The sequence below is a fragment of the Penaeus japonicus genome, unplaced genomic scaffold (genome assembly GCF_977035675.1).
Source record: "Penaeus japonicus unplaced genomic scaffold, GWHDUDI00000001_assembly GWHDUDI00000028, whole genome shotgun sequence".
In the NCBI taxonomy this organism is placed as follows: Eukaryota; Metazoa; Arthropoda; class Malacostraca; order Decapoda; family Penaeidae; genus Penaeus; species Penaeus japonicus.
In genome coordinates, this window is record NW_028234430.1 from 15,042,049 (window position 1) to 15,054,548 (window position 12,500).

Here is a 12,500-nt window from a genome sequence, read left to right on the forward strand (position 1 = left end):
AAATTTAGGATAAAAAAAAAAATGATTAATAAGAAAATTGCAATATTGTTTTTAAAAAATGGGTGAAAAGATACCTGCACCATTAATACAAACAATGTCATAAATAAACATATTCATAGCTTGATCATACTTGCATCCTTACTTTTAAGTAGCCAATTTTTATGTACAAATCTTATAACTCTCACTTTCAGTCACAAAATACAATGAGGTGATACATTCAGCTAAGTTCAGCTGCTTTACCTGAACTTCCGACCAGATTTGTGCCGTTCCCTTAGTCTCTTTAAAAATGTTAGACTACTTTTATTTTTCACTCCAAGTTCCAGGAGTTTCTTCCAATCATCTGTCATTTTCTCTCCCTCGTGGCACAGCCAATATGTTTTCCAAATGTACTTCCAGTTTATTTTCTTTTTGGCTCCTTTCCTGGTCTGAAAAGTATCAAACAATAATTGTGTTAAATATACAAACTTAGCAGAGTAAAACAGGTCTATAATTATTTATCAATGAGAAGTTAATTTCCTTACTGACCAGAAATTGAAAGATAAGTATAATCCCATGCATATTTTGCATTATTACAATGGTCACATATTAAATATAAACAAGACTGTACATTAATATGAAAGCATATTGGGGAAAGAAAAGAAAAGAAAAGAAAAGAAAAAGGAAGAAAAAGATTTCTGGTAATATCTATTTCTATTTAGTTAAGAAGATAAGCTACCTTGATGATCCAATCCCCATTGCATTTGTTTTGGCAGATCATGTCTTCTTTGCCCCATTCATGCCCCTTCTCCCCATCACTCTCCCTCTATGCCCCCCCCCTCCCCCTGCTATCTTTTCAATTGGCACATTTCTTTGTAAATTGTAGTAATGCATCTTCTTAACTATGGTTAGTAATGGCTTTTCAACTATTATTGTTACAACTTAAATTATATAATATGTTTAAACCATTTACAACAAAGACCACTAATGGCAGCTTCCAATACATTTTACAGTATTTGACTTTAAATAATCTTGATATGCCATCAAATATGCATACATCAAAAAGTCCTAAGGGCTTAAAAATGTAATTTTATATATAAACATTCTCCTGCTTTACCTAAATATATAATATTGATTTCTTTTTCATATTTTCTCCCAAGTATTTTGCAATAACTACATGATAAAATAATAGTGCAAAAAAATTCTGCTATATCAAGTGAAATAGATTTGCAATGTTACTTTATTTTTCATTACCAATTCATTAACTCTCTACTAATCCTGATGACCAAAAGAACAAAACTAATTATGATGAAAAATTAAATAAATAAACAGACTATGCCTCCCCATTTTCCTCACATACAGAAAATCAAATTAAAATACAATTAGTATTGCCCATGAATCACCTGAGTACATTAATCTAAATCTCCTAAATATGATATAATATAATATGTGACTCCAGGATTCCAAAAGAATGAAGAGGGACCCAGTGATCAGAACTCAGAAACAATGGAGTGAAATATCCCTTTACCAACAAGGCTCCCGAACCAAAGTTGTGGTTTTGGGGACTATTCAGCCTGATTTGGCTTGGGGATACTGATATTGAGTTAAGACTGGTCCTAACTCAAGAATTATCCAAGTGGTTATGAAAGTGGTTTAAAAGTACCGTAAAATTTGCTTGTACATTTTACTGTATGCTATATATATGATTACCTTGTGTTGAAGTTTTATTATGACATCACTCAGTGAAATGAGTTGGAATATGTCAAAAGTAACCTGTTATAAGGATATTTTCAGTCAAAATGACTGATCATTAATAATTTTGAAAATAAAAATTAACATTACAATTCTCTAGTAAAGACAATCTTTTAGATATGACTTGATCATGACTTTCTTGTGACATAAGAATCCCAAGGATATGTTAATTAATAATACATAAGCTCTAGTAACTTAAAATCTAAAAAAGAACAAACAAAAAAAAACATCCACCAACATCCACACCCAATCTCTCTCTCTATCCTTTCTCCCTCATCCATCCATCCATCCATCCATCCCTCCATTCCTCCCTCCCCCTCTTTCCTCCTCCCTCCCTCACCTCATCCATCCATTCATTCCTCCCTCCCTCTCTTTCCTCTCTCCTCCTTCCTCCCTCATCTATCCATATATCATTCTCTATCCATTCCTATCTATCTATTCCTTCCTTCCTTCCTCTCTCCCTCCCTTTCTCCCTCCCTCCCTCCTCCTCCCTCCCTCCCTCCCTCCTCCCTCCCCCTCCCTCCCTCCCTCCCTCCCTCCTCCCTCCCCCTCCCCCTCCCTCCCTCCCTCCTCCCTCCTCCTCCCTCCCTCCCTCCCTCCCTCCCTCCCTCCCTCCCTCCTCCCTCCTCCCTCCCTCCCTCCCTCCCATCTACATGCTCACATGTACATGTCTATATAAACACACATATATAAGTTTTCTGGAACAAGCATTTCCTTTTTGTGGTATTCTACTGTGGTACCCATGTGATGATTTTTGATGGGGTGTACATGCAGATTGATATTCTATTTTCTTCCCTCTTCTTTCTCTCTTCACCAACAACACTTACACAAACTTTTTTTCTTCCATTGAAAGACAATAAATTGGATTGTTTTTTTTTTTTTTCCTTTTTTTTTTTTCATCATTTTTCTTAACTTGAAGATTTCCATACTTACATATATCCTGAATAATTAAAATATACAATTAAGCTGGAAGCCTAATTTTTTAATATATAATTTTTTTTCTTTTTTTTTTTGGGGGTAAAACCCCAAAGAAACCCCAAACCAAAAATTTTTCCAAAAACAATTAATATTTTCAAGTAAAAAAGAAATGAAAAAAAAAAAAAAAATCTGTAAAAAAATGTTTTAGAGGCAATTTCATTCAATCTTTGAGATCATTGTAGGATGGTTCCCTTATAGCAAGACCGATCAAGCATCCAGCACGCTTCCTAGGTCTGGCAACAGGAAGGATTGGATTACCACAATGTCTAAATACACAAGAACTAAAAGAAAATTTTGTGTACCAGGCCAAGGGAGATCAATGAAGTAATGGCAGAGCAAAACCTGACTACTTGGTTTATGTGTTGCCTTGTACTGGAATATGCAAAAGGGGAATGTTATCTCTGTCCAAATGGCCAACTTTAATCTTGCATTGCTACCATCTTTTCCTGAACTTTAAAGATAATCCTATAATGGGCTCTGTTTACTTCTAAATGAAATTTATTATCTGACTGGTGAAAATACTGTATTGCTTCTACTACCAATACTAATAATAATGACGATGATAATAATAATAACGTGTTTTTATATTGTCTTTACCTTTTTCCTCTAAACATACTGAATTTGTAAAACAAATCTTGTGTAAGACCTGGTACAGCTTAAAATTTAGTCTCTCATCTTTGTGTACACAAAAGGCTGAATTTGATTGGTTAAGGCAAATACAATTTTCATGGGAATACCTAATAATGTATTAACCCATTAACAACAGATGGCATGATTTGCTGCCAAGGCAGTGTCGATCGTAGATGTGGATGGCACCATGCCATACAACATAAACATGCCACATGACTGCATGCATATTTTATTAAAACCGTGACCAATGGGTTAAAATCACTGCTGTTGCTTGTTGCCACATAAAACTTTCTTCCAAATGTAATATGAAGATGATATTTCATCCTACTATTGCTCATCTTTGCAATTTCTTTATGTGCCTATTTTAACCCATTCATGCCAGATGACATGCTACCACGTCATGGGAATATTTTGCTCCTGCGAGATGACGTCATATCGTGTCATAATCACTCACTCTAAATTTATGTTTTACATACTTACTTATGTTTATACTTATTCCACTTGCAATTCTATAGACACATTTTGTGGCTTATTAAAAAAAAAATAATAATAATAATAAATAAAAACATAAAGCCCTCAGCATTCTGTAAAATCGGGCGGGTGTAGAGCGCTCTGAGAGATGTAGCGAGGTATTGCGCCAGGAGAGATCCAGCAATTGTAGACTGTGTGTGCTTATCATCTTCACGGAGGGAGCAGTATCAGGCAAATAATCGTCCCGGCGCGAATGGGTTAAAAATTATATGCTCAAAGATCACAATTGGCAATCCTATAAAATGGTTAAATTTCACAAAATTCCAACTCTTTCCTAGAATTCTATGATCTTTTCTAGCCTAATAATTATACAATTTCTCATAAAATTACTGCCTCAGGAGGAGAACTAAGAATTTTGCTTCTTATATTCCAGTCTCTTTATTTCTTTCTCTTATTTTTATGCTAGATACAGAATTTATCTAATATATCATACAGTATTTTATGCATACAATGAACAAAAAACATATTCTGTTATTCTGATTTCCTTTGCTGTAGAAATGTAAAAATACTTAAATCTATAAAGAACAATCATATTCTTTCAAGGTGAATCCTGATCACCAAACCATAGTCATAGCTTGCATACTTAATAATTAATACTTCCAGCTGGCTTAATCATAATTTGTGATGACCTTAACAATGGCCAAAACTAATTTCGCCATTTAAAAACAAGAGACCTGGTCCAAAAAATTTATTGTTCTGACAGACATCTCTAACATACGTATTGAGGGAACCTTCTTTACCTCAGATGGTGTTTTTTAGTTTCAATATTTACTATCAAAATAGTCATAGAAAAATGTCTATACTATTTTTGTCATGAGAATGACATTCATCTAGTTGTATTTCATTTTCAATATCCTTATCACAAATATAAGTACACATAGTTAATAAATTACATACATATGCACATATTTACCTGTTGTATGAAGGGCTTCCTTAATCTATTGCAAATCATAGTAAATTTTCATCTTTCCTTAGTTAGCAATAACATTTTTTGCTGATTATCCTTAGCATTTCCAATAATAAACTGAGTCAGTAAACTGAAGCATTTTCAACATAACATTTGAATACATTATATGATAATGGTTGATGTTACTTACCAACATGAGAGCAACATGATTTTTCAGTGCCTTCTTCAGATCATGGACAGTTGCTTCCCGTGGCACAACTACACTCCAGAATCCTCCATCAGCTTTTTCAACATACACTTTCATTGCTCTTCCATGTTCTAATTCAATTAAGGCATTGACCTGAAAGCAAAAATAGGGCAGAGGTAAAATATATTTCTCCATGATACTAATACACCTTATGCCTTGCCTGATTACTCGTGTTATGGCAATAGACTGTACCTTCCCCTTCGTGATGCCTTCCTTGGGATATGTGGCACATCTGCCATGATCCATAAGTAATGGCTTAACAGCGGTCCATTACATCTCACAGAAATAGTATTACTTTGTTGAGTGCAGTATACCATCCATATCCATGGGTCAGAGTACAATATTTTTATGCTGATTTAAAAAATAATACAATTCATGGTTTGGCCTTGGGTGCATCTACATGCAGCAAAACAGACTCCATTTGGTACTCCAGTGAACCAAGATGAGGTGACTTGTTAAGAAACTATACATTCTACATTATCTATAAATTGGCTTATCAGAAAAAAAAGAAAAAGGAAAAGGAGGACTAAAAAAATAAATAAATAAATAAATTATATGATGCATAATTTTGCATTCCTCATTATCCTGGATAACAAGTAAAAATAGTAATAATAATAATTAAAAAAAAAAAAAAAATATATATATATATATATATATATGTATATATATGTATATATATATATATATATATATATATATATATATATATATATATATATATATATAATATATATAATAATAATAATAATAATAATAATAATAATAATAATAATAATGATAATAATAATAATAATAATAATAATATGATATTGTAACTAAATGTACACAAAAGTTATCACTCACCTCTTCTAGTGTTACTTGTGGATGAAGATCATTCAGTACAGGGTCCTTTTTAAGAAGCTGACAAAGAGCTTCTTGAAAGAACTTTTTGAGCTCAGCATGAGAAAGAGTTTCAGAATCCATGGATTCTGTCTGCTGTGGCTGCACTCCTTCATCAGAGAATTGATGTGACTCTTTGTCTGTAGGATTTGTGACATCTGCTTCATTTAATGTGACATTAGAAGCTCCTGCCCTCATATCCTCAGCATCAGGGAGGGAATGCTGATCTCTGCTGTCATCTCTGTTAACTTCCATGTCTTCACCTGTTTGGAATAAAAAACATTTCCTTTTTAAACTTGCTGATAGTTGGTCCACAGTCATCTATACAAGATAATTCATCTCTGTATTTTCCTGGTTATTAGCAGACAGAAATGCATGGGAATGTCTGGCATCAATTATGAATTTATCAACCAAGCACTAAAGTCCCTTTACATCTGTGACCAGTCAGGTGACTCCTTGGGTATTAACCGACTTAAATATGTTCTGTAATATTGCTTTAGTATGTAATTCTGATAATTAAGATGATTGTGCAAAAAAAAGGTGCCATTCCAAATCTTAACTGATGGTATATATGCTTTGTAATCTTGCATGAATCCATGTTTCTAAGGAGGGCATAATGTTAAAACACATCAAGTACATTGCTAGCTTTTTGAAGTTAGACATTCTCATGCATACCTTTCCTATATTTGCCAAAAAGAAACCCAGATATGTGTGTATGAGATATGTATACAAGAATTACACCCTGTGACCCTGAGACCCCTTCTGGTTTGAGGACTTGCTCCAAGGTTGCTGACAGTGACATGAACTTTTTTTTTTTTCAAAGCTCATTACAAGACAATAAAATTGGTATGATTTATAAATTGTTAACCCCTTCACTACGAGGACGTGTATACTGCGATCTCACAGTGCTCGTGACAAACCCAAGGACGCGCATACTGCGTCATGGCTGAGTTCTGTTGGAATTAAGTTTTCTTTCTTCTGGATACTGCGCGAGATCTTTCAGAATAGAGGTCATATATGATACGATGGATTACTTGACTTTCATTATTATTACATAAGAGTGGGAATGGCTTATACCAGGGGAGGTACCGATGCGCCCTGCTAGCAATCATTTTATTATTTATTTATGGAACATTATGTAAAAATATAAAACTTATTATGATTAGTTTACCATAATACTTCAACCGTTTTCTTTGGTCATCTGATTGAGGCCTCCCACCAAGGTCACTCTTTCCATCTTCCTCCCAACCCATGTAAATAACCTGTCACATGCATATGGGGGAAGAGGTTAACTATGCATATTTTGATATATAACACATGATGATTATGTTGAGGTTTTGGCTTAAAACTTGTCATATTCAATAGCGACGTTTAAAATTTGGCATGCACCAGCAGCCCGGATGTGGCGTTGGGAGCGTCTTCTACTGCCCGTAGTGAAGGGGTTAAGAATACAGCCACTGTGCATGGTTAAGTCATACAAATATGGGAATATGAATGGGAGTATGGGGGAAGTCCTAAGTCAGTTGACTCATACCATGCCCCAGTAGGTTAAGGCTAACATGTCCAAATGTAATTTTGAACAAAGTAAGGCAACTCTTGCTTTTTTTTCCTTATCCTATTGTCATAAATGGACTCTTTAGCAAAACAAAAGAAAGAGGAGATTTTTTTCTTTCTTTTTTTTTTAAGTCTACCTGGATGGACATTTTGGCAAAAATATAAAAGTTGAAATATCTCTTCAAATATCTTTTCAGTTAATCACCAACTAATCTTATCTATAACTACAACTATAACACAAGGAAAAGAATTAAAATAAACAACAAAAAAACTACCTTTTATGACAAGATGAAAAAACTGTATCCCACTCAATTTAATCGCTCACAGTCTGCTGATTAGAGTTATGGAGAAGGATCCTTTTATCCGGCTCATCCTTCAAGCCTAGCTCAAGTCTGTCTACATTCCACTGCAGCCCGTAATCAGGACGTGATGCAAACAGGTACAGGGTTCCGGATAATTTGGATCCTTTGACTGGTACCTAGTGAGGAAAATTGAATGATGTTCATCTTAGCATTTATCTACTGCAACTACAATCAAATAAAGCGTGAATGGTATGAAGACTAACTAAGAAAAAAAAGAAAAAAAGTCACTTAATCAAGCTTTGTGCCCAACCTTTCCAAAGAAATTCTGAAAAGCACAGGTTTAAATTCATGAAACACATTTACAATCAATTCATGAAACAAAGGGAAAACAAAAGAAATGTATAAGCAACACACAGGGGCACGAATGCATACATACAAAATATAGAAAAAAGAGGAAAGGGAGCAAACCTTACCTGAAACTTCGCTTCCTTCCCAGTGCAAAAATTATTGGCACTGTCTCCAAGATCCAAGCTTCCGTCTCTTATAGGCTCTCCCATCAAATGTGCGACTCCTGAGAAACCATCAGTAGTTTGTAACAATGGACAGGTAAAAAACAGCTTCTAATAAAAAAAATCATAAGTACTTGCAATAATATTAATGATGAAAAAAGCAACAACAGCAATGACAATGATAATAATAATGATAACAAAAAAAAAAGAAAAGAAAAGAAAAGAAAAAAAAAAAATAATAATAACAATAATAATTAAAACAATAATAACAATCACTATAATGATGGAGAAAAGAGGGGAGGAAAGAGAAGAGAAGAGAAGAGAAGAGAAGAGAGGAGAAGAAAAAAACAAAGAAATTAGAAGAGAAGAAACTTTAAAAGAGAAGAAAAGAGAAGAGAAGAGAAGAGATGAGAAGAGAAGAGAAGAGAGAAGAGAAGAGGAAAGAAGAGAAAAGAAGAGAAAAGAAGAGAGAAGAAAGTAGAGGAAAAGAGAAAGAAGAGGGGAGAAGAGAAGAGAGAGGAATGGAGAGGAGAGGCAGAGAGAGAGAAGGGGGTAGGGAGAAAGAAAGAGATTATAACTGAGAGAAAGAGAAAGAAAGAGATTATAACTGAGAGAAAGAGAAAGCAAGAGATAGAGATAAAGAGAAAGAGAGAGCAAGATAAAGCATGCAAAAGTGTGTGTGTGTGTGTGTGTGTGTGTGTGTGTGTGTGTGTGTGTGTGTGTGTGTGTGTGTGTGTGTGTGTGTGTGTGTGTGTGTGTGTGTGTGTGTGTGTGTGTGTGTGTGTGTGTGTGTGTGTGTGTGTGTGTGTGTGTGTGTGTGTGTGTGTGTGTGTGTGTGTGTGTGTGTGTGTGTGAGTGAGTGAGTGAGTGAGTGAGTGAGTGAGTGAGTGAGTGAGTGAGTGAGTGAGTGAGTGAGTGAGTGTGAGTGAGTGAGTGAGTGAGTGCGTGCGTGCGTGCGTGCGTGTGTGTGTGCGTGTGTGTGTGTGTGAATGAATGAGCGAGAGCAAAAGAGAGAGAGAGAGAGAGAGAGAGAGAGAGAGAGAGAGAGAGAGAGAGAGAGAGAGAGAGAGAGAGAGAGAGAGAGAGAGAGAGAGAGAGAGAGAGAGAGAGAGAGAGAGAGAGAGAGAGAGAGAGAGAGAGAAAGAGAGAGATAATCTGATTCTAAATTTGAATTCCCCCAGCAAACCATGGTTTCAAAGTAGATGCAACCTACCAGATTAGTTCTACTTGAATTCCTTCTAAATTGGAGTAAAATCACTTTTTTTTCAAAAACAAGAGTACTGTGTTAAACAGAAACTATATGAATTAATCAGAACTCACCTCTGTGTGACCTCAGAATCTTTAGACTCTCCTTGAAATATTCAGACTGCTTGATATTATCCTGAATGCGAAGCTTGAAATAGTATCCACTACTAAGAACCACAACGCCTCCAATGGCAGCTACTCGAGCAAGAGAACGTACACTTGCCATACCAAGTCACACCTGGAAATTGTTTAAATACCTAGTATTATGAGCTCCTTACAGATAAGTTAATCAATATCACTAATAGTTTTTACAGAAAAATAATGGTATTGCATCATTTTTTTTAGCATTTTATCTCCTTCACAAAATAGCTAATGGGCAAGCCATACCATATGTTCTGAAAAAATAACCTAGTTTATGAATCACAATAATATAAATGAACTCCATATTTTCCAAATAAGAGAAAGCATAAAACACTACTATGGAAGGATAATTTCTAAAGAAAAGATGATTCTTATACACTCTGAACTCCCTAAATCTGCAGTGGAGAGGAATAACTTTGAAAAAGGCTTTCTGGGGATATGATTCACAACTTGGAAGCATATTTATTTGGAAGAGATCCAAAGGAAGGTTAATGCCCAAGAATGGTATGGATATCAATACAGAAATAAGGTGATACACAAAGAAATTATGGTAAATATACTGCAACTGATACCCAAGGCTTTTGGTGATAAAATGATGTTTTCTTGTAAATTCTTACCTAATCTTACTATTTTTTTAGGAGCTAGTTCTCAGAAATCTTTTGTCTATTACTAACTGTCTCTACCACGATGGAAAATTGTACTACACAACAAATAGACTCAGTAAACATTTGAAAGGTTGGGTGTGCATATGCCAAAAAACAGGAGTTATGCACATTTATTCTGTGCACACTAAGAACTATTTCCTGGCAATGGAAGTCACTGTTAACCCCTAAAAAACAATAAATTCTTCCTTTATTTTTAACAAATATTCCAATAGGTGCTTAAATTTTTCCAGCGGAATTTATTCCTTACATGAACAGTGAAGTTACCAACCTGGGCCCTCTCCTTACTAGAGCCAAACCTAACCTTATAAGCCTATCCCATATCACATTCTATTTAACCCTTAATGCTAAATGATGTGATGTTCATGTCATGGTTTGGTTGGTCTTCCCACAGGGTGACATGAACATCTCATCATGGCATTGTCGGACCATCTTGCCAGGTGATTGGGTGTCCAGGCACAGCCAAAATGCCCTTTTATTTACAAATTAACAAGGGTTTACGTGATGGCAGACATAATTTCAAATCAGCTCGAAAAACAAAAAGTGAAATAAAGTTATGCTTACTTAGGCTAATGGTGAAAGCAGTTCTTAAATACTATTTTCCCCATATGTTGTCTCTGTTTATACTAAGTACCTAGCAAAGTCCTAAACATACTTTATTTTGTATATAATAAACCATCAAAGTTTCCATTCCATACACGTGCAAATATTGTGTTCCTTCCATGCCTGCCAATGGGTGATAGATAGTTTGGGTTTTAGACAACCTTTGTTAAGGTTCATTTGATGGTATGGGAGAATTACACACTGTGCATGCTAAACTACAGCTTTCCTTATGAGGGTACATACTTTTCTTTTGTACTTTCATGAATAAAGACTGTTGGAACACAGATGCACAGTAAATAAAGAATGAAATCAGTGGGCTACCAGTGTACTACCTTACAAACAAAGACCTGACTGTAGCATAGTAAGACGTCAATCAACTCTCAAAGTAGTTAAAGCTTCCCATCCATACAGGGTGAACATATGCTAGCAACAATAAATGGAGCTCATACACATACACATACAAATACACACACACACACACACACACACACACACACACACACACACACACACACACACACACACACACACACACACACACACACACACACACACACACACACACACACACACACACACACACACATATTTGAATGCATTCAATACCAACATGAATTAGTCAATCACTTAGCCTTGTGCTAGCCTCAGGGTCCTTGGCCCTTGCCCTGTCAGGCTAGCATGGAAGAAAGAGGCAATGCTGAAGGAGGTTGCAATGCAGTATCTATATCAACCCTGGAGACTTTATTAATTAGGGAACAGTTGAAGCTCTATCCTAACAGTTATTTACAAGGTGGATATTTGTTGGTCATTACTAGAGGTCCACACAGTATCCAAACTGCCATGCAGGTAAGTATATTTTCAAAATACACTAGACAGAAATAAATTAATTTTATTTAAAAAATGAGAGTAGGGGGATGCTAACATAGCAAAAATGCCAGGGCGATTCTGACTTTGAATGGTCGTAATACCAGGGTTTTCGAACGCATAAGCCTAACGCCTCAAGATTCTCAGGTGCACAAGCCGCGAGCCTAGGCTGCCCGCTCACTCACCCTGAGCGCCGGCCTTGCCCAGATATCTCATTACTGGTATTTGACGCAAAAACCATGAAATGTGTCAGCACGTCATCCGGCACGAATGGGTTAACCCATTGCAGATGGAGCACCTAATAACTAGCCGTCAGGACAGACAGTCTACAATGCTGGGAAAGTGTTTTCTCTGCCCTCTAAGTAGCAGAGACTAGTCCAAACAATATTTTTTTCCATAAATCCATCACAAAATGCAGGTTTAGGCTGACTTTGGAACCCAGTAGCTCTGAATGTAGTGCCATTACAGCCATAATACTTCATAACTCTGTACACGCTTTAACTGCAAGCAGCTCCTTGGCTTAAATAAGTGTACTTTAGTACAGTACCATGATATTCTTCGACATAGCACTATTCTGAATACTTACCAAAAGGATAAAAATAAATACCCAATTCAATTTAATATCCTAGCTCAGTACCACATCTTAAGCACTTGAATTCTATATTAACTTGTATTAGTTTGAATATTTATCTATTGTTCGTGTAGTAGTAAGTAAAGCAA

At 35.6% G+C, this 12,500-nt stretch overlaps 1 protein-coding gene across 1 annotated transcript in view; it reads right to left on the reverse strand.

Annotated features, from left to right (window-relative positions):
• The window catches only part of LOC122255628 (U11/U12 small nuclear ribonucleoprotein 25 kDa protein), a 7,941-nt gene extending 71 nt beyond the window's left edge, over positions 1 to 7,870 (reverse strand). The window contains exons 1-4 of the mRNA XM_043019832.2: positions 7,730 to 7,870; positions 5,865 to 6,163; positions 4,965 to 5,114; positions 1 to 425 (exon numbers count right to left, since the gene is read on the reverse strand). The exon at positions 1 to 425 is cut by the window's left edge and continues 71 nt beyond it. Of these exons, the coding sequence (XP_042875766.1) occupies positions 237 to 425; positions 4,965 to 5,114; positions 5,865 to 6,155 (630 nt within the window). The 5' untranslated portion in view covers positions 6,156 to 6,163; positions 7,730 to 7,870 and the 3' untranslated portion in view covers positions 1 to 236. The remainder of the gene's footprint in view (positions 426 to 4,964; positions 5,115 to 5,864; positions 6,164 to 7,729) is intronic.
• Between the last annotated feature and the right edge of the window lie 4,630 nt (positions 7,871 to 12,500).